Source organism: Triturus cristatus, chromosome 2_2 (genome assembly GCF_964204655.1).
Source record: "Triturus cristatus chromosome 2_2, aTriCri1.1, whole genome shotgun sequence".
Classification (NCBI taxonomy): domain Eukaryota; kingdom Metazoa; phylum Chordata; class Amphibia; order Caudata; family Salamandridae; genus Triturus; species Triturus cristatus.
Window position 1 is genome coordinate 783,745,732 of NC_140582.1, and position 23,460 is coordinate 783,769,191.

Sequence of the window (23,460 nt, forward strand, 5' to 3'; positions counted from 1 at the left end):
TTTTTCATCTTAACTCTACGCCTGATACCCCACCTCATATTCTTTGGGATTCCTTCAAGGCCACAGCCCGAGGTTTTATTATTGATTTTGTCTCTAAAAAAAAGAAAAAATTCCTTCAAAAACGTAAAGTCACCCTTGCACATATTAAATCTCTGGAACATCAATTCTATACTTCCTCCGATAAGATTATGTCTCCTGAATTGTTTAAGGCTAAGATTGCCTTTAACAAACTTACCACAGACTCTGCCTCCTCTTTTCTTCTCCGGAGCAGCGCGCGATTTTATGGAGGTCGAAATAAATCAGGTAAACTGTTAGCCAACTATTTAAAATCTCGTAAAGAACGTACTAATATTGATTCTATTTATTCCCCATCTAATGTACTTCTTCATACCAATGCGGAAATTTTGGAACAATTCCACTCTTTTTATGAAACTTTATATACTCCGGAAAACCCTCCCACCCCAGAGCTTATTCAATCCTACTTTGACAACATACCTCAACCAGATACTTCCCACCTTAATATTTCGGCCGTTGATTCTGACCTTACGATTTCGGAACTGTCCTCTGCCCTATCCTCCCTCACTAAGGGGAAAACCCCAGGACCTGACGGCTTCCCAGTTGAATTTTACCTACATTTCTCAGACCTTCTTTTACCCCACCTTCTATCTCTATTTCAGTCTTTTTGTTCTACTGGATCAGCCCAAGGCTCTTTTCAGGACGCTACCATATGCCTTATCCCTAAAGATGGTAGAGACCCTAAGTTCTGTAAAAATTATCGACCTATATCTCTAGTTAATGTTGACTATAAAATTTTTGCGAAATTATTAGCTCTTCGCCTTGACCCGCTCCTGCCACATCTTATAGGGAAAGAACAATGCGGCTTTGTTAAGGGCCGCTTGACCTCGGATAATTCTAGACTCTTCCTTAATGTCTTAAGTAAAGCCCCTTCACTATCGATTCCCCTTGCAGCCATTTCAGTAGATGCTGAGAAAGCCTTTGACCGAGTCGACTGGTCTTTTCTTCTGGCCTCCTTAAAATGGCACGGCTTTAACCCCAAATTCATATCTTATATTTCTTTGATATATTCTATGCCCAAAGCATCTGTTCTCGTTAATGGTCAACTCACTTCCCCATTCACACTCCAACGTGGTGTTCGTCAGGGCTGTCCCTTATCACCCCTTTTATTTATTTTAGCGCTTGAACCTTTCCTTACCTCCATACGCAATAATCCATCCATCTCTGGCTTCCCGTACGGTAAACGTCATCTTAAACTGTCTGCATATGCTGACGATATTCTTTTATTTATTTCTGATCCGCCTACCTCAGTCCCCGCATTACTAGACGAATTTCAGAAATTCTCCTTGGTCTCCGGTTACAAAATAAACTCGGACAAAACAGAGATTCTTCCTTTAACCAAACTTTGTCTCCCCCACTTTTTCACGGCTACTGGCTTTGCTTGGAATTCTACAAAAATTAAATATCTCGGTGTTCTTTTTTCTAGCTCTATATCCTCCTCCATTCAACTCAACATGAATGCAGTCATATCTAGGATAGACTCATTACTCACCTCTTGGAATCCACTATTTCTTTCCTGGTGGGGCCGTCTTGACTCCATCAGAATGATGATTGCCCCTATTTTGATTTACTTATTATCCATGCTCCCACTTCGTATTCCAAACTCCTATTTCCGTCGCATTGATTCTGCGTTGTCCAAATTTCTTTGGAAGCAGAAAAAAGCCCGCATATCGCTTTTCAACTTACGTAAATCTAAACTCAATGGTGGTACCAACTTTCCAGACTTTCGCCTCTATCATAAGTCCTTTTCCCTTCGACAGGCTTCCCGCTGGTTATCTCAGGTACCCTCCCCTTTTTCTCCCCTCTGGCTTTCTGTTGAACAGGAACTACTGCTTCCGTACTCTTTCCAAGAAGTAATTCGTTTTACTTCTAAAGCCCCATGCCTTAATCCCCTTTTATTCAAGCATACTTCTTCTCTTCTGCGCCCTTTAGTTTCACCTTCCTCAGTAACGCAGGAATCCTTCCTACTATTGCCTATATGGTACAACCCACTTCTATTAATTAACAACCGACCTATTGCATGGCTTTCATGGAGAGCGAAAGGTATCATTTGGATACGTCATCTTTTTGATGGGTCATCCCCTTGCTCATTTCCTGCATTTCGGTCTCAATTCCATTGCCCTCCTTCTTTTGCAAAGAAATTCCCTATCCTTATGGAAACCATTCTAGATCGTTATTACTCTCTCCCCTCTGAAGATCTACCTACCTCATCTTCCTCTCTACTCACTGTCCTTTCTACAACTCCTAAAGCTTCCGTCATTTACCGGTACTTTTCAGCCCCCAATCCAGATCGTCTCAAATCAAAATTAGAATTGTCTTGGGAGTCAGACTTACATTCTTCATGGCCCACTTCTCTCTGGGACAAAATATGGGCTCGATCCTTGAAGATTTCCCGTACTGCCTCTCTCACTCAATCCCTATTTTTCTTTTACCACAGACTATACCTTTCTCCTCTTTCTATCTCTCGCTTTCAACCTGATGCTGTATCTAATTGTTGGACCTGTAATGCCCCTTCTGCGGATCTTTTCCACCTCTTCTTCTTCTGTCCTTCAACTCGTATTTTCTGGTCTCAGCTATTCTCTCGCCTTTCTCGCATTTTCAACCTCTCTATTCAATTTTCTCCTTCTTTAGTATTTCTTGGTAGCCTTTCAGAGGATTTAGACCTCCCCTCACATTCTCGCGGTCTTTTTGACCTTATGTTGGCTCTGGCATTACAGCATATTGTCTCTAATTGGAAATCTCTGAACAAATTGTCTCTCAATTGTTGGTGGAATCTTGTATGTCACTCACACAGACTTGATGTTGCCTTTGCTTCCTCCTGTAAACCCTCCCGAAATGTTGAATTTTACTGGCTACCTCTTACTCTACACCTTGACCAATCCGCCAAAAAGAGTTACTCTCCACTATCTTCGGATAATTTCAAGCCCCCCTGAACACATGTACTCTTCCCTGCAGTTTTTCATGATATTTTTCAGTCTCAATATTGTAATTATTTAGCTTTGTATTGACCTTCTCCATACTTCTGTTTCATTCATGCAATTACTCATATGATGGTTTTTTACTGTACTTACTGATTGCCATTTACTGTATTTCCTATTATTGCTTATCCATCTTCTACGATAAATACCATGTTTTTGTTTTCTTCTCTCCTCCCTTCCCCCCCTCCTTCCCTCCCCATAACTTAAAAATGCTTTATTTTTTGCTGTGATATTGGCTGCTTCTATTTTCTTTGTCCCATTTTATACCTTTTTTTCTCATATTTGCTGATATCACCTTACTGTAATACTTATTTTTCTTTAATAAAGCTTTCAAACATAAAAAAAAGAAGTCTACAAAGCAATAGTTGAGGTTATTTTCCCAGGTTGGTGCGAGTTATTCACTTTAATACTTTCAGGGGGAGAGCTCCTAGAGTCATGTTACACAACAGTTATCACTCTGACCCATAAGCCAGATAAAGAACCTCCACTATGATATGCCTATCTCATTGCTTAAATTAGATTATAACATTTTGTTTGGTATTTCAGCACAGAGATTAGCCAACGCTATAGAAAAAATAATAGGTGAATATTAGAAAGGGTTAATATCGGGCTGGCATCTTAAGATTCTCACTTGCACTATTGTTGGTGGGGCACTAGACACCAGGACCGCTTTTAGCTATGTAGACTTTGTATCTGTGGCAGGTGCTTCTGAAAGTCAGTGTGGGTAAGAACTTGTGAGAACCATACAATCACGTTATAAACGCCCCATGCTCAACTATTAGTGAATGGGTATTTGTCAGAGAATATCTGTGTTGAGAGAGGCTCTAGGCTGGGGTGCCCCTTTTCTCCCATTGTTTTATATATTAATTGAATCATTAGCACAATTATTGAAGTAATATTAGGATGTTATTTCATGCCATTTTAAAGAGTATAGTAAGAAAATAGTAATATATGCAGACAAGTATTAATCTATACCTCTAATAATTTAGTGCACTTATTTGGTATATTATCATATTGTTGAACAATCTAAAATCAGAAATCATGGTCGGGAATTCGGGGCTTGGGTATAGCAAGTATGCCATGAGATTATATATCTAGGTGTTATGATTACACATTATATCAGTAAAATCGCTGAGAGAAACCTGAATAAGTTTAGTAAAAAAGTTAATACACTGATGAGGAAGTGACAAAATGTCCCACTAGCTACTTATGACTGAGTTAACTGTCTAGACATTACTCTTTTGCCAAAATATAATTTTCTGTTTGATTCTTTCCTCTACATTTTGACAAAAAGCTTAGATAAGTTTGGAAGCGAAATGGGTAGTTTTGTATGGGTATCCAGAAGTGATAGGATGTCTTGGAATAAGTTGAGGTGAGCAGTGAAAAAGAGAGTACGGCTAGCTAAGCCAGATATTCAGGGGAAATATTGACCATTACAATTAAAAAGTTTTAGATTCTTGATGAATTATCTCAGTGAAATAAAAATGGGAGTAATGTTTAGGGTTATGTTGCAGGGTATCTGTGAAGAAAACATTTTTGTATACATTTTCCTCTCCCAAATTCTTTAATCATTGTATGGTTTAAGATTTACAAGTGGCTGCAAAAATGTAGTTAAAGCTTTGTAAGGTGCTAGGGATTCCTTATTGCAGTTATTCGCAGTAAATCTGGTATTCACCCAGAATTCCGGTTTGCCTACAAGATGCCTTAAGCCTTCCATCAAGGACTGCACATTTTTAAGGTGGATGTAATCGAAACTTGTGAAACACTGCATAGACTAACCAAGGACACTTTTACAATTTACATATATGGAACTGTCTACATGGTTTACTTCATGGAGATTACTAGGTGACAAGTGATTTTATCAAGAAATGGCATGTGATATTCAAGAAGTAACACCCAGGAGGAAAGAAGTCGGAAGATGATGTACGGGACTTTGTGAGAAGCTTGAGGAACAAATACCCCCTTTGAAACATGTATGGAAAGAATACTTGCTAGCACCAGAGCGTGAAGATCTATGGCAAGCATCACTGAAGATGCTTTATGCTGTTGTTAAATCTGCCATGCTTGGGAAGAACAATATATTTACCCTTCAGAGGATCTACTTGACAACAAAAATGTTGTCCAACTCCAGACATGCCCAAGATGTATCTCTCCAAATGAAGTTTATTTGCGCATGTATGTTAGATATGCCGCACTCAAACGTTACTAGTGAGACCTGAGCAAATTTATATCTATACTATAACACAAGGTAAGTAAAGTTCTAGTTATTTTTTGAATCTTAGAGCACCAAAACGAGAATCCAAACAGGTTATATTCTATTTAATTCTACTTGCAATACCTGAGACTTGCAAGAAATAGGTATTGAAGCATGCCCCTATCACGAATGGCTACTGTCTGTTAGAATGCTGCACAAGTTAGATATAAGCTGTTTTATCTGAAGGAGACCTAGGTTTTGACACAATCTTGAGTCTTTGTTGGGAGACGCTAGTATATGATGGTTTGTGGTCCTAAGACTAACCCTTCTAACACTGGGAATGAAGCGGGTTAATACTAGCGGAATGTCGTGGGTTGATATCCGGGAAAGTTCTGCACATTATATTGGAAGAGTCAGATGCATAGTCCACCGAGGTGGTATTGAAGTGGGGGCCTCCAGTCTTGTATCTGAAGCTTATATAAGGAGTGCAAGAAAATAAAAAAACAAGATGGCTGTAATATTCCTCCTCTAAGCAGAATCTGGTGGATACTCACAAAGATAGCTGCAGCTCGTGCCTATTCTTAGCTGATTCTATAAGCCCTCTACATAGACGACATTGGCACTTATTCTTCCTGTGTGTTTACTGGTTCCTCACAAACACAAACATTCATTCCATGAGCTTTCTACAAAGACAGCATCAACACTTAATTTGCTATCATAATTATGTGACCTTCACAAAGATGGTTGTACCACATCCTGCTGATGGTGAATTCTATACGCTTTCTCAGCTACACTGCTTAAACCTGTTTGCCACTCAATTATGGTTGTATTGCCTACAGCCCAATATATGACAGCACATGCCCAACCAGGGGTCATATTATTCATTGGGCCCTGGAGTGCAATGGGAATGTGAGCCTGTTTTGTACAACCCCGGGCACAATACTATTACAGAAGGGGCTGCAGATGCTTTTGCGCCCCGATCTGTAATACTGATAGTGCTGTTGCACATGTAGTTCCATCGCTATCTTCAGAGGGAGCTCCCTCATTTGCATGGTGGTGTGGCCCCATGCAAATGAGGGAATCACGTTACTACTGCACCTGCATTGTGTTCCCAAAGTGGGTGCAGGGGCAAACATGCCTTTAGTAGGTACACTGAAAGTGGATCACAAATAGGTTGTGCACTTTCAGTGCACCTCCTAACTGCAACCCTATGGTGGGATAAAAGTGGCCCTATGGACTCCACAGCCAATCCCTGCAGACGGGTGTAGTCACTCACGGCACCCACCTGCAAGGGGATCTCTCTCCCCTCTTGAAAGTGCAGGCGGCATGCCACCTGCACAGTAAAACACAGATCCGCCCAATATTTCACTTTAATATACAATGCATTCACCATGATAGGGTGCACTTTCCCTGTTTGCACCCAGCACACCAGTTTTACAGTGTGCCATGGCACAAACAGGGAAAATGCGCCCTTATGGTAATACGGTGCCAGGAGTGTGTTGAGCCAGTAAGCGTAGCCATGATATGAAGATTCTGCTGTTGCTGAATCAGGATGCTCTTAGCCATTTTGTACAAGCCCACCTACTCATCACTGCGTGAGAGATGGAAAGCCTCCCCATATCATGGTTTATTCTGACAATAATGTATAAACTCATGATGTTTTGACTGGCCTTAACATGGTAGCCTGCCAGACACTTCTATGCCTTATAGTCTGATTTTCTGTGGCCTATGGCATCCTGGTTATCCAGTATGGGTCATGATGGATACCCCTGTAGATAACAGCCAACTGGAGGGTAAAGGACTTCCATGCCACTTGACCCATCCACCCCATCCACCAAGGGGATGTGTGGCTTTCCATGGTTTAGTAAATACAAAGTAAAGCATAGCATTACTTTGCGCAGATTAGGCGTTACAAGGGTGGATCATTGACATTCCCATACATCCACCAATGTATTTTGACACAAACCCGGATTTACAAAGACTTGTAAACATGAGCTTGCACCAAAATGGTACCACTTCCAACAAGCAATGTGAGGGGGCTGAGCTAACATCCCTTTCCGTGTGCATTGTGTGCTTGAACTATGCTGTGCACCACACTTGCTGTCTGGTTAGCCTGCTATATTAATCCTAGCTTTTAGACTCATAGGCCCTCATTACGAGAGGCCCATTCATTTCGAAGGGTCCCGTAATGAAAATGACTGGGCCCATTGTAATTAAAAGTTATGGTGTGTCAAGCGAAGATTTTGGCAGCTGAAATCACCGCATGAAACACCAGGGGAAACACGCAAGATCCACCCGGAAAGAAAGATTTCATCATGTGATTCCCCAAAAATTTGCGATGCCAGTTATATTCCTGCCTCTAGATTTATTGAAACTCCCAGCAACGTAATTCCTGGTACAGATTACTCTGGCCCACTCGGAAGGATGGCCAGTCCTCAAACTGCAATTCTGTCCTTCACTTCTGGATTTCTGTGCCATGAGTGCAGGACATTTTACAAAGAGATGGCAGACGAGTGTCGTTGCTTACATCAGATTTATTCTCCATAGAACATATACATTTAATATTCCACTATGGTCAAGTTTGTAATGCCTCTTATTTTCTCAATAAAAAGTGTTTTGTACTACATCAAAACATACATGTGCACAAGTAAATTTTGAACTGTATATTTCTTTAATTTACAGAGAACCATAATACTGAAGCAATTAAAAATGTACACTTTTTGTGTGATAAGCAGTTTTCCTTAACTGACCATTATATGAAATTTCACAAAACAAAAATAGAAGTTACGAAAATCTGTCTTGTTACTCAATTTTATTTTAAACATTGCACTTGTAGCACTGAGAGTCGCAATGGAAATAAAAAAACCTGAATTATAGATAACAAATGAGACATTCAGTATATAATGTATCCAGTTCTGGTTGGATTATAATTTAATAAGAAGTAATATACTTTGTGTAAGAAACAATTGCACTTTGACTCCAGAAACAATAAAAATACATTAGACGAAAGAGAACAACCCCACAAGTATACATTAGTGTATAGTTTTCTACAATTCTCTAGTAGTACAGGGGCTAATAATACCAAATCCTGTCAGCAATACAGTTCTTTTAAGTTACATTAAAATAATATTTTTCAGTACAGTGATGTATTCAGATTTAAAATAGATCTTTACAGGTTTGGGTAATTGCATCAGTAGGTTGTTATTGTCTTTTATACAGATTTATAATTTTGTTCAGTAAAGGTAGTAGACCCAAAGTAAAGTAACACTATATTGGTACATACCTAGTGCAAAAGCATCCCGCAGAGCATAGGTTTCACATGTGGTGAAACTACATTTTGTCCATGCATATTTATCTAAGCATGTATTACGTTCTAAACTAAGTTCCTATAGAAAATTCCTCAACATTTAATAGGTTCTTATTTGGAAGTTTTAACTAGGACACCATTCGTAATAGAAACATTATAATGCATCTATTTATCAAAAGATCCTCATTCCCTCCGTAGTAGTAGTAAAAGCGTTAAACATTTACTACAATCTAAAGTTTGTAGTATTTAAATACTCAAAGTACCCAAACAAAATCACAATTCAAAACGAAACCTTTCAACAAACTGAAAGTGCTTGGTTTGGTGTACATTGTTATTGTTTGAGTTGAAAATTGTGGAGCTAATTCAAAAAGCATTTTTCAGTGTCAGAAACCTACTCAATTTAGGTTGATTTGAATACATTTTCAACTTTTATGGATTCATAAAAACTCAGGAGTGCACAAAATGGAAATCTTTGCTTGTCTTAGTTTTCCACATTTCCTCTTTCTTTATTCCTATGGATATTCCTAAAGAATATGCATGGCAGAAACGTATAAGCATATAAAACATTTTTCTTGTTTTTCACAAGCAAACATTTTCCCTCTGGCGAAATCCTTTCACTACACACCCATAAAATGTGTGGATGTTTTACCCTTCCCCGTCCTGTAAACACCCTTATTCCATCTTTATTTAAACTACATTCACCTGTCTTTTCAGGGTGAGAATGACCATGCAAAATGGTGGAGATTAGCCAATTATGGGAGTTGCATGCATTTGCCATTGACACCAGATAGAAATACTCTTTCCCGACTCCAAGCTTTAAATATTGTGCAGTGGATTTTCCAAGATACTAAGTTCTAAATTCTGATTTGTTGAATGTGGATCATAGAAAGTATGACTGATTTATTTTGTACTCACGCAGATTTTAGGTGGGCAGAAAGCTTTATGAATCAGGCCCCTATATTTATAGTAGTGTGAATGCCATGTTAGCTGGAGAAAAATGTGCATATAGATTTTTTTCAAAAAGCACAAAACAAGCCATTTGTCAACTCTATTAGAGTATTGAATCATCAGTGCTACTATCTACCACAACCTCATACATCCTTTACTCAGTTTATTTTAGTTGGTTCTGAAAGCTGGCCAAAAATATGGATTAATCTAATAAAGGTACCATGCTTGCAAGATTGATCGCTGAGTGTATGTGTAAAGAAATAATCCACCAGTAGACATTGTATGTATGTATTTATGTATGAGCTGGTATTTGTAAAGTGCAAGTCTAGCTCGAGAGCAATGGAGTGCTGATCAGAGCTCCTGGCCCTTGGGAAGTTACAACCATTGGGAAAGATAAAAGGTAGATTATCCGGTCTGGGGTAGTGCTCTTTGAAAAATTGATTGCAACATCCCATTTGTTTTCCTGTTGATCGATGGGAATACTGCCGAATGTGACTAGCATATAGACAAGCTGTGAGTGTAGAAATATGCATAGCACAATTAGTGAGTCCAGTAGTACCTACAGATGTTTGTTGCACAACAAAAGGTGTGTAAATAATCTAACATTACTTCTTATGGGTTTTTATTTTGAGTCCCTACTGACATTATATTCTATGGGAGAGTGTTGCAGTACCAGTGGTTGCCCATGTGTGGTACTGGACTTACTCTAGCTTTGAGCTGAAGTTGTTTACTGCTGTTTTGGGTACCTTTTTGGATGAAGTAACTTTAGAAGTGCAATTTGTAAACAGCAATGGGCTTACTTTTTTGTGGATGGGTGCATGTCACTTCCTAAACCCCTCCCTAACCTTCCGTAAAGCCAGCCCAGCATTCCCTAAACCTCTCTCTCCTTACTCACCCCTAAACCTCTTCCATTTAGTAGTGTTTGCCCTTTTTACCAGTCCCTCCTCTGTTCCCTCTAACATTTACTACAATGTAGTGAACTTACGTGTGAGAATCACTACAGAAAAAAAGTGGAGAGGTGGAGATTACACTTGTAGGTTTATGAATAGAATTTTATAATACTTCAGTATTACAAAATGCAGTTTGCTAGTAGTCCCCTTAATTATTTTTAACCATTTCAATGGAGTGTTTGGATGATTTTGCTATGTGGGGACTGACACAAAGACCCTAATTAAGAGTCTGGCGATCCAAGGACCGCCAGACTTGTGGTGACATGGCGTTGGCAGTCCAGCCACTGCTGCACTGGCAGTCCGACCGCCCCATTACGATTTGGGTGATCAGACTGTCCTGGGTTGGCACAGTAGGCTTGAGGCTGCAATATGATTGGAGGGACCATCGAGGTCCCGCCAAGCATATTAAGAGTTTCCTCTCCGCCACGGTTTTGATGACAGGATTCCCGGGTGCTTCTCGCAATGTTGATGCATGCAGGAGGGCACAACATGAATGCATGCACCACAGCTTCTGCGCGGCATGGATTCTACAGTGGCGTTCCTATTGCGGTGCCCGTTTTCTAAGGCACCGCCGTTGGAATGTCCAAAAACAGCCCACCAGACAGGAAACTCCTAATCTGGTGGGTGGCCTGACCATGGCTTTGGCGCAGTGGGAGTGTGACGGTGGCGGACCGCCTTCTCCCGCTGCTCCAAAAGTCGTAATCAGGCCCAGAGATTCTAGAGGGGCAAGAGGAAAGACAAGACACTTTGCAGGTGGGACAAACCTGACATACCATTAATGGCAATGTGAAAAAGACCGAGCTGCCCATGGAATTTGGAGAAAGAGTGAACATGAGAAACTCGTCTCCATAGGTTGATAGTTAAGATGCAAAGAGGTCATCCTTTCTTCAATGTAATCAAGACAGTGACCTTTTCCAAAACTATAACGATCGGTAACAACAATATAAGATAAAGTTCTATGTTGTCCGTGTACTGATGTATACACTGCCTTAGTCTACAGATATCCTAGTTTCTTTTTGTGTTAGGAAACAATGATAACATAATTGACTTTTGGGGCACACCTTGCGTCATAGGCACTTCCCATTCCTGGATAAGTTCTTCATGAAAATCTAGTGCCTCCTATTAAGGAGTTTGGAAAACCAATTCGGAACCTTAACACTGCAGCTCATCTACTTAGGCAAATAGGCCATGGTCAGATATGTCGAGAGCCACTGAAATTTCATGGAGACTGAGGCGCATAGTTGCCCCTCAATCAGGTACTAAGTGCATCATCTATTACCTGTGAGTTGGATGTGTAATGTGCGAATTAGCAATCTGAAGCCAGATTGTTAGAAGATCAGAAAACTGCTAGACCGATTGTATTTGTGGTTCTAGATGTGTACAGCTTCATCTAGGATACATAAGGTGAAGCCAAGTTATTGGACATAAGTTTGAATAGTACAAATCGAGTTTCTTGCGAACAGGGAACAAGCGGTTGGCTTGGAACATAAAATAAAAAAGGCCATTAGAAACAATCAATAATTATCAAAAAGTAGACCAAGAAGTGAAAGCCAGTTTTTTACAAAAATGGGCATGAAGCATGCTATCTTAAGAGAAGGAGAGTCACATTGCCTATATATGGGCGGACTTTGAGTTTGGCAGATGGATTACTTTATTACCAACGTGATGGATGTCCCATCTACAATTCAATATATCCTACAGCACTTGCAATAGGGCAGATGTACCTACCCTAAATCAGGCCCAAAGTTGTAGCAAAGTAAGGTGCGCCCAAAAGGTGCTGACTCAGAAAAAAACAAAGGGTTCACAGCCCAAAGTGTTTTTATCTGTTCTAAATAAAAAATGTAATATTAGAGATGAGTTTAAGGCAATAAAGGTAGCTTAAACCAGTGTTTGAGTGTGACCAAAAGGAAATCACTGTTGAGAGCTGTTTTGATCAGCTATTTTAACAATATAATCCCATGTTGCAATTAGTGGGGCCTCTTTGCCAAAAAATAACAAATATGTTGTACTGAAATTGGCTGAGGATTTTATATTAAGTAACAAAACCTATTAATCGGTCAAATATTTGTCAGTACCCCTAGAGCAAGTATTTTTTTCAGAAGAGACACATTTGAGAGAATATTTGAGAAAGAACAAGACCATCAAAGAGGCACGCATCACTAATTAACAGTAGGGCTGTGTGTGTGTGATATTCAGTACCTCACTCTCTTATACAACAGTCCTTAGAAAGTCAGATTACGAGAAACAGGGCTTTAAAGATTTTAGAATATTTACTTCATTTCCAAATGTGATAGTGGAGAAAAATGATGTATAATCGTAACTCCTGTAGCATGATTCATGAAGTGTTTTTTGCGAGAAAGCATAATTTAGTGCAGACTTAGCAGTGATAAAATCTTGGATTTCCTAGTATAAATTATGCTCACAGAAAAACATACTTATCGGGTCCTATAAGTCCAGTAGCGGATTGTATTTTACCAGCAAATTTAATAAATTACAGGTCTGTACACCAGAAGCACGCTGGTATTTCTCAGGTTCGTTCCTGATTAAATTACTTAAGCAACCTACAACGTAGCTAAGAAAGCGTTCAAGACAAACGCTTAAAAGTCCCTCAAGCAATTTTTCAGTGTCATCATGCCCCCTAGAAATAAGTTACAGGCAGAAAAAAACTAAATGCTTACAACCTGCCTTCATAGAATAAAGAAAATGATTTGTTTTGCTTTTTTTCTTCGACCTCTCCACTCTTCGCTAAACTGCACTGGCTCCCATACTGTAAAAGGATCACCGTCAAAGCATTTACTTTAGCACACCGTGCCCTGTACAATTCAGGCCCCATCTACCTAAACAAAAGAATTGAAAAGTACCATCCTAGCAGAAATCTACGGTCCTGTAAGGCCGACTTTTCCACCACCCGTTTCAAAAGATCTAGACATGGTGATGCCTCCTTCTTAGTATATAGAGCAAAATGTGGAATCCCCTCCCATTGCAGCTCAGAAGCATAGAAAACGAATCCGCCTTTTGTAAGTCCCAGAAGACGCATCTTTTCAGTCAGTAATGGCCCCACATCCCCCATTACACTTGTTGCAGCACCCGGACACTTTTTGAGTAACTGTTGCGCTTTACAAATAATATCATACATTCATTCATTCTGCTGCAAAACAAATAAAGGCCTAAATTATCTGTTTTAGGTAGCAAGCATGATCTACTTAATGAGCAGAATCATTAATGTCTATATTTGGCTCACTGGGTAGTTTTACAGAGAAAGTCCTTCATTTTGTAAAACAAAAGTCCCTCCTACATCTGATCCTCAACACATTGGTGAAAGAAATATGTCCTGTGGAATTGTTTACTCTCTGCACAGAAAATGTTGTTTGGGAGATGTCGATCAATCAGTACTGAGTACATTTGCACCTATTTATTTTGAGAAATGTGTTGAGCATTACTTTGGGTGGCAAGCAACAGCTACCATTTATTGACCATGCAAAAAGTAGAGTAGCGTAAAAAGCCATCTGAAATAATCTAGGAACAGTGTTAAATGTATATACAGCCCATGCAGGAGACAACCACTTCAACATTCGCAAGTTCGCACAACATAATTTCAATTCGTAGACACTGGTAAAAGAGCACCGCACAATGCTATTGAATTACACACACATGGTACATTGAGTATTACACCTTCAGAACATTGTTTCTCCTTGGAAATTGCTGTCCAAATTTCAATGTGAATATTGCCCCAACAGGGACTGAAGGTGGGCCTGTAAGGGCTGACCAGATGACTGGTAGCAGCAAGAGTACCCATTCATGGGTTCAGTGCAATACAGCTGCACTTAAGGTTTTAGTAGGAGTGAGTCTGGGTGTCATCGGTGTCAAATTTATTACAGACCACCACCGGATGTAGTGTTGCAACCAGATTACCTACAGATCAACTCCAGTCCAATGCCTAAAGATGACCTACATGGGTATGGGAGCAACTGGATTACATTTTGACCATTTGCATGTTTTTGGGAACAACCAAAGTTCGAAATCAGTGTTTATAATATTATATTACTTTGATATTGAACTGTTTCACAGCTTACACTAAGTCTTGCGTGCCTACCATTCAGGACACTCTGATTTCACATTCTGGCTACACATACCACATCAAGAAGTGCTATCAGTGTGGGTAAAGTATTCAAATGATGCCTTAATCAGGCTTCAAACCCAGCCTGGACTCAAACCCATTCATGATTTCTCAGGCTATAATTGGTGTTAGGACAGATGTATGCACCTACTGAATAAGCAGTCAACAGAAATAGGAGTGGGTAGAAGTGAGAAGAAAAAAGAATGAGGTTTAATTGTATTTAACATAGTGGGACATATGCTATGGAAAAATATGTGAAATGTGATTTCCCTTAGCCACTTGGAAAAATGTCACTTTGTTAGGTGTAATCATGCGATCACATTTGCATGTTGGCTTCTTTGCTTTCTGGACACATTTGCAAATTTTGGAACATTTGTTCCTCTATTGTCACATAGTGAACATGGCTTCCACTTCTTTGTGACCTAGCCACCATGCACAAGAACAGGTGAAATATCAATAGTATTTTCAAAATCATGTACCTTTTTCAAATCCATTTTAGGAAAAGAGTTTGGTTAATATTTTGATCGAATAGGAAAGTAGTATATGACTTGAAATTCAGTGAGCTGGTGTGTCTTTCAGTAGACACTGTTTTATTGTGTAAGAACTCCACTTTCATGGGTGCTCTTGCACAAGAGCTTCTGTATGAATCCATTGCCATGTTGCCATTTTGAACTCTCTAGATTATTCAACACGTAGGGGTCTCCCTTAGAGACAATAGACCACCGCACACTTCCTGGTGGTGGCAGTCACTCCTAGCAGCTCCGACTCGCAGGTGTCTACCAGGCACTGGGCGGCAGTTCCACATGGACTTGCACCATTCCTTTTTTGCAATGTATTAAAAAAAACGGTTCTACAATTCGAATAAAAAGGGGACTTGGGTAACAAACACCAACTACAACAGAAGCAGTCACTGTAATTGTTCACTTAATAATTTGTGGGCAGTCGCTCCAGGCTTTTGCTTTCCTCTTCGCCAGGGCCAGCCAGGCAGGTTCGGTGGTAAGTGGAGTAGCGTCAGGTGTAGAGAATCTCTTGGAAATGTCTTTCACCAAAGGAGCCGATGGAATTGAGTCTGCGATCTCCACTGCGTATTAAAAACAAAATGTCAACTATGAACATCAAATCACGTCTAACGACAATAGAAAGCACGACTAGTAAATATTCACTCACTGATCCAGTTTCAGTTCAAAATCTATAATCAATGGTGTCAAATGCTGCAAACAAATGTAGGTTTACCCTGCACACCCTATTGTCTGCAACTGCAGGCTGTAGCCCATCATTCTAAGCCGACGGGCAGTTGTCTAGTAAAGGATAAAATCCAATTAAGTGAATGAGAAATTTGTCTGGAAATATGAGAAAAGGTAATACAATGTCTGCAGACTGGCATTTAAAGTGTCAAACAATGACGGAATGGGAGAAAATCAAAACCCTTTGGAATACATTTTGTAGCAAAGTATAACTAAACAATAAGCGACAATTTGAAGAGAGTGCCAACTGTTACCAGGGAACTCAAAAACATGTCAGCTCCCAGCTATCTTTGTTGTGTGAAAAAACCCTGACAGGATTGAGTGCTGAAGTCTGAACAAAAAGCAACTGCATTTCTCGGTTCCAGCATAAAATATTCTGGAATGGAAGCAATGCGTCTGAGCTGTACCTAAAATAAATATGATTTGCTGTCATAATCTAAAGGCTTGAAAGGGGTCTAATTGGCTTCACCCGGGTAGCTTTGAGAGCTAGGAGAATTTCTCAAAAATAACCCACCTATGCAAGTTCAAACCATATTTGCAGCAAACGGTTTTATTTTCATTAAACACCTGGTTGTGGTCCCACAGAAACACATTGTAAATTAGGCATATTATCTTCCAGCCAGTGAAAATGTAGTCACTTTTTTATTTATTGCGAGTTTGTATTGTTTTTTTAATGTACTACATGCCTCCTTTTGGGCACTTCAGGGGCCGTATTATGCATTTTCATTGTTTGCGCCCGGTGCGCCTTTTGAAAGGTGAGCCGTGCGCAAACAATGAAAATGCGCCCTATTACATTGACTGTGCTGCCCCATGGCAGCTGTGAACCCGCGCTACCCTAGGGCAGCACATTTATGTGAAAACAACGAGCAGCTGCTTGCAGCCGCTCCCAGTTTTTACAGTGCAGGCGGCAACCCGCCTGCACTTTTGAAAGGGATTAGAGATCCCCTTGCAGGTGGGTGCAGTCAGTGACTGCCTGCAGAGGGCGGCTCTCAGGGGTGCACTCACAGTACACCACCTAGAAGGTGGCGCACTGTGAGTGTGCCCCCTGGGAGCTTCTTTGCCTCTGGGTCTGGGTCTGTAATATTGCCCGGGCGCAGAGGCAAAGGAGTCCCCTCATTTGCATAGGGCATGCCCCAATGCAAATGAGGGAACGCCCCCTGAAAGTAGCGCTGGTGCTTTAAGTGCGCCAGCACTATCGGTATTACTGAAGGGGATGCACAAGCGTCTGCACCCCCTGCTGTGATACCAAAGTGGCCCGGGGACACGCAAAGCAATCGCAAACGCCCATTGTGCCCCTGGGGCACTTACTGAAATATAGCACCTGATCGCATTATGCCCAGCATCAGTGTGAGCTGTCCTGCTCTTTCCAGAGCTGGAGCAAAATTAGAAAGCAAAGCCACCAAAAAACCTTTGCACCTTGGAGCAAGGGTGTGTGCGTGATGTTTAGCATAGTTTTTGTACTGGAAGGATTTCTTCCAGTGCAAAATACTATGCTTAGACTAACTTTTAAACTTTTTCTACTTTTTCGATGTGCTGTACAGTGCAGCACACATGTAATGTCGGAAAAGATTGGAGAAATAAAAGTATTTCTCCTTAATAATGCTAATTTCTAAATTGCATTATTTTTTTATGCACAACTGACTTTTCAACCTCGGAAGTAAGTCGATCAGTAATGAACTCTCCACCATCTTCAACGCATCTATCGCTATGGCCACCTTACCCAACGAATGGAAACACGTTGAAGTCAAACCCCTTCTCAAGAAACTGTCTGCCGACCTGAGCAAACTCAAGAACTTCCGTCTTATCACTTTGCCACCCTTTCCAGGCCAGGGCCTCGAAAAAGCCGTCAACCGCCAACTCAGGGTACACCTGGAGAACAGCAATCTTCTGGACATCTCCAAGTCTGAATTTTGCACCAATCACACCACTGAAACAGCCCTCATTGGTGCCACCGATGACATCAGAGCCCTTCTTGACCAAGGAGAAATGGCGGCCCTGATCCTGCTCAACCTCTCAGCAGCATTCAACACGGTATCCCACCACACCCTTATCAAGATGCCCCACAGCATTGGAAGAAGAGAATCCGCCTTCCTCCCTTCACCTCTGAACACAAAAGCATCATCTGTGGCGTCTCTCAAGGCTCATCCCTCAGCCTCACCCTGCTCAACACCTACACGATCCCCATGTCCAACATCATCAGAAACCCATGGACTAAACATAATTTCCAATGCCAACAACACCCAGCTTATCCTCTCACTATCAGAAGAGCCCTCCACTACATGGGTCAACTTCCACCGGCGCATAACCAGCATCATCCTCCCTGAAACTCAACATAGACAAAACAGAAGTACTGATCTTCGGGAACACCTATTCATGAAACGACTGCTGGTGGTCTACTGAACTAAGACCCTTACCCATGCATACCGACCATGCCCACAACCTCTATATCATCCTGGACAGCAAGCTCACCATGAAAAAAAGGATCAACACAGCCTCCTCCACCTGCTTCCTCACTCTTCACATGCTTCGCAAGCTCTTCAAATGGCTCCCAGTCAGCACCAGACAAACCATCACCCAAGCCCCAGTAACCAGCAGGATGGACTATGGCAATGCACTCTATACAGGAATCACCTTGCACCTCCTGAAGAAACTACATATCATACACATTTCTGCAGCCAGACTTATCCTCGACCTCCCCAAATGGACCCACATCAGGAACCTCCACTGGCTCCCCATTCAGAAGAGATGTCACTTCCAGAGGCTGATCCACAAATACAAGGCCCTGCACAACCAAGGACCAGAATATATCAAGCACAGCCTGAACTTCAACCAACCCGCAAGACACCTGTGCTAGGCCTTCCTTCACCATGCTCACACCCTCGCATACATCAAAGACCTGGCTGTTCAACTGAGCCTCCTCAGCAAGATCTTCAGCACCTGAATACCCTCACGGGTAATTAGTCGCACGATACAAGTTTTGTTTGATGGTTGATGATGACTTTCCAGCACAAAACAAGTTTTGCTCTTGAACGTAAATTTTGCACCAGTTTGCGTCACTTTTATAACGCAAACCCAGCAAGTTTTAGTAAATACACCCCCCATGTTTAGTTATAGGCAAGCCAAAAAAGCTATTTTTTCAGACATCCCCATACTCAAATATAATTTACTTCTGTCTTTATGCTTGGGATCGACGAGATTTTACAATATGGTACAACTGATTCCCAAAGATCTACTCTTCTTTTTGTTCAATTTGAAGGCTTTTTGGTAGAGTAGGTTTGTTGTGGTTGATCTTACGTTTTTGTTGCATAAGTAGTGGAGAAGAGTTCCTTAAGGTGTCCTGGTCCTGTTTAGCAGTAGTCACTGTCACTGGAAGGCAATACATGGCTTTTTTTAAAGGCTGGTTTCATGTGGTTGGGCTGCTGCAGGTTTAAAACCTTTCTAGCCGCTTAAATGTGTAGTGTAGTCTTTGAAGTCTGTTAATGAGTGTATCCCGGAGTCTGGAATAAAAAAATTACCTATATGCTACAGCAGTGCTTAATTTGAGCCGTTGGTTGCAGGTGGAGTCTAACAGCACTCAAAAGCAGGAAAGAAAGTAGAAAAGAAAGATAGAAAAACTGTTGCAATGGGAGAAAGCATGGATTAAAACAAGCCTGGAAGACTGAGATAAATAGGTAAGTAGTGTCTATTTGTGCAATCAAGACTATGCAGCCTTGGTATTTAGCACCTCAAACTTCTATAGAGTGAGCTGCGGGCTTCTGACGAAAACTTTGGGCCCTGGCCCATATTCTTTTACAAATTAAGCATTGCTCTAAGAGCCTCGTTATGAGTGGTCCGGTGTTATTTATTGCACCCAATCGAATCTAACTCCATGGGGATCAGACCTTATCGGGTATGATAAATCGCACCGATTCAAAGTTTTCGGGGATAACATTTGTTGCTTACTGCTTCAAAATCCCCATGTTCCCACAATTATCAGGCATTTTCCCTACCAAAAATCAGATTTGTTAATAAAATGATTCCATTGGCCAAAGGATCACTGGGTAAGTATGCAGTCAATGAGCATGTTTTCTGTGCTGTGAGTAGTGGGGAATATGGGTAAGGAATAAAAGTATTTTGGGAATTTTCCCTAGTAGCTGGTGAGGACAATGCAGATTACCTCTGTAGGAAAATGCCCCCTTTTTGCATAACTACCCCCATTATTTCGACTAATGCTGCTATTTTTGTTTACTCTGTGCAATGGGACTCTGCTAACCCAGCTTCAGTGCATGGGCTCTAACCCCAAAACATGTCGAAACTGGCTATACTCCTAATTGCCATATTTAACTTACCTGCAAGTCCCAAGTCTATGGTACAAAGGGTACCAAGAGTCTGCAAGGATAATGTCACTAGAAGAATGCAGCACACATTGTGCTACCAGTGACAGTGCAAAACATGACTTCAGGCCTACTCCTGTAAACTCTCTGTACAGTTTAAAAAATGCTATTTTAAATAAGGACATGTAAAAGTTTAATGTAGAACATGTCTCTACAGTGACAAGGCCCTAAATGCAATCTCACTGCAGCAGTGTTAATTGTTCCATAGGAAAGCACTGGGATACATTATTAAAGTTAATCAAGTTATCTATGCCTCTGAACCAGCTAAAAATGTGATTCTCTGACTTTTTAAAATATTTGTTACAAACCCAACTCATTGATACAATCAGATTTGTACTGAATGTTTTACAAAAGGTACTTTTGAAACATCGCCTTTTACAAGACCATTTGGACAAGCTGCCAACTTTCACCCAGTAGCTGAATAGCTCCTTGATGAGGTGTGAACTTGCTTCTGGAGCCTGAGACAAAGGCCTTGGCTGTAAAGAGGTGTATTGTTCATCTGACAGGATAACCATCAGGGTGGTTTTCAGGAACATATTTAACTTCAAAGAGGCCTTCCCTGTCACTGGCAGATGTAGTTAACACCTGGACCTCCCCTTCTTTTGTTCCTCTAGTCAGTCAGGCACCAATCTCAGTGAGAGAGGAGCTGTCCTAGAAATGGTTTGAGTGACCACAGAGGAGGGGTTGCTTATTTCCCTTGCCATACCTCTATGGTGGGCATAGGAGCTCTATACAGGGAATTGAAGGTTCGGCCATGTTGAATTTAGGTAGCGAGGGGCACTGTGGAATGTTTGGCAATAGAGCACACAGAAACTGCTGCAAAAGTGGTTGGGAATTTTTCCTTATTGGATAACCAGGGGCCAGGTGTCACCTCCACCCACAGGCTATTGCTAGTTATAAATTTGGCACCCCTGGGCACCCTCTTCTGAACACTACTGGACCTGCGGAAGCCAAAAGAAGGACTGCATGTGCTGTTGAGACCTATAAGGAAACTTGAAAGGCTGGACCTGATTCCACTTATACGCAGGACAAAGAAATTGGCTCCATTGATCATTTGGCTGACTTCCTGTTAAGCTACAGAAACACAAAAGCTGCAAGAAGCCCACTTTCTTAGAAGAGCCCATCTGACCAGTTTCAACTAGGCCTGCCCATCATCCTTCTAGTGGAGTGAGTCCTGACCTCCAAGTGATGTTCCTGAGGTTGTGGAACCCTTTGCTGGATTCAGTGTTAATCCTCTTATATAACCCTAAAATTTGGAACTTAAAAACGTTGTGCTAACGTTTTGCCTGAAAAACTGTTGAACAACCTACCAGCCGATTCACTGATGGTGCATCGGTGTTGGACCATACTTTGCCTCAGCTCTGCTATGTTGTTCTCTGCAGCAGTAAATCCGTTTTAATGGGCCTGATGCCAACTGGCATCTGACGACGTTGAACCCTTATTGGCTACAGCTTGCAGCCTTGCCCCGCTGAGGAAAGCTGGCTTCCTGAAAAGAGTCTAAAGGCCTGATTTAGATTTCGAGGGATGGGTTACTCCATCACAATGCTGATGGATAACCCATCCGACGAAATATAAATTCCATAGGATATTATGTGACTTATATATCGGCTGACAGGGTATCCGTCACCCTCCTGATAGAGTAACTCATCCGCTGAAATCTAAATCAGACCCTAAGCCCGAAGGTAGAAAGCTTCACTTACTGAGCAGCAGCCGGTCAATGTCAATGACTTCCTGGACGTAAACTCAGGATTTTTTACACTCAGAGCTTTTCCCTCTATCATCAATGGTTTCACTGAGACCTCGTCCTTCGTCAACGAGTCCATCTTCAGATCCAGCCTGCATTCTTGCTAAGCTAAAGACTCTCCCTTCTCCGAAGGGAGAGGATGTGGGCAGCGTCCATAGCTGTCGACTCAAGACCTGGGAATCCGGGTTCGAGTCTTGGTGGGGAAATTAAGTGATTTGCTCAGAATCACAAGATGTTGCGCTGGCGCCGAGACTCAGGACAGGTTCGAGGCCCGAAGGTACCAGTCAGCCAGCACACTAGAGGACTAGTAGGTTTCAGGCGGCACCTCTAAGGTCTGGGTTCATGTCAGGACAAATCTGATTCTGGTGATATAGCGCGATGGTGCTCTTTCATTTGTAGGGGTGCATTATAATCAAGAGTAGTTCGCACCTACATTTATTCTTTTGTCGTATTGACATGGAACAGTAGGAATGTGCTGTAATAATGTGAAAAGTAATCAGTTAGGCCGATTTTTCCTCTAAACATGAAGAATTTAAAGTTGCAATACATGCGTGTTTAGATAAAAACATTAACGTGCAGAACTGTGTTAGATGCTTACATTTATTCACGTATTTAATATGCTCATGTAACGTATTGATTTAGAAATGCTCTGTAAAAGAGTTCATTTATATGTAAATCTATGAGGCCTATGTGCTATTTCTTTATGTTGACCGATTCCTGTAGGCCTGAAATGTCTTCTCCCTGGTTGCTCTCGTAGGTTAGGTTTAATAATCAAACATCACGTGTAAGTTGGATTTGTTCTTTTCTCATGTTTCTGTTGCAGGTGGAGAAACTCGTCTTTGTTAGTAGAATAACGCTGTTGTTTTAGGAGTTAGGCTCAGGGGAGGAAAGGATACATTTACCCAAGAAATGCCGAAAATGGGAGACTGTTTTCTTTCTCACTGGAGAAGGCCTGGGAATCAAGGTCACCGATCAAGGAGCTGGGAGGTATCAAAACTGAGTGGGAAATCACCTATGAGGAGTGCCCAGCAGGATGAGATGATCAGAAGACGGACAGTGGGTGTGTTTTGCAATTTTGGTGTTTGAACTAGGGACAGTGCCCCGAGGGTTGAGTCGGGAGAAGCGATCGATGGTGAGGGAGAAGCATCTTAGAAGGAGCTCTGTAGACTTTGGCTACTTGACCCATACAACATGAGTGTACTTCTTGGGAAGTCTTCACAAGCTGAAACCTTTTCCTGACTTGCCTGGGAAATGCTAAGTAAGGATGTCAATCTAGTGGCGGCGTAGGGACAGACTCATGCTTTTTACTTACGAATCCTCAATGAAATCTGACCTCGATGTGGGGGCACTTATTGCCTGCGTTCTTGTGTTGGAATTTGTCATTCTCTACATGCACCAACCCCTAAAGTTTGCTTGTAGGTTTAGTTTTGTATTATTTCCGATGAATTTTTACAACCTCGTCTTGAGGTGCTTGTATGTCTAGTTATTTTTGGCTTTGTAATAAACCCATTAAACTTGGACCTGGAGTCT

General features: G+C 41.3%; 1 protein-coding gene across 6 annotated transcripts in view; it reads right to left on the reverse strand.

Moving 5' to 3' along the window:
• Positions 1–7,766: 7,766 nt before the first annotated feature.
• Positions 7,767–23,460, reverse strand: part of CRACD (capping protein inhibiting regulator of actin dynamics) — an 870,477-nt gene continuing 854,783 nt past the window's right edge. For 5 of the 6 annotated variants that reach the window (XM_085642049.1, XM_085642051.1, XM_085642053.1 and 2 more), the window contains one exon: positions 8,045–15,650. In XM_085642049.1, coding sequence (XP_085498175.1) covers positions 15,490–15,650 — 161 coding nt within the window. In that variant the 3' untranslated portion in view covers positions 8,045–15,489. Of the gene's footprint in view, positions 15,651–23,460 lie in introns of all 6 variants that reach the window. The other variant, XM_085642050.1, reaches the window with a different exon arrangement.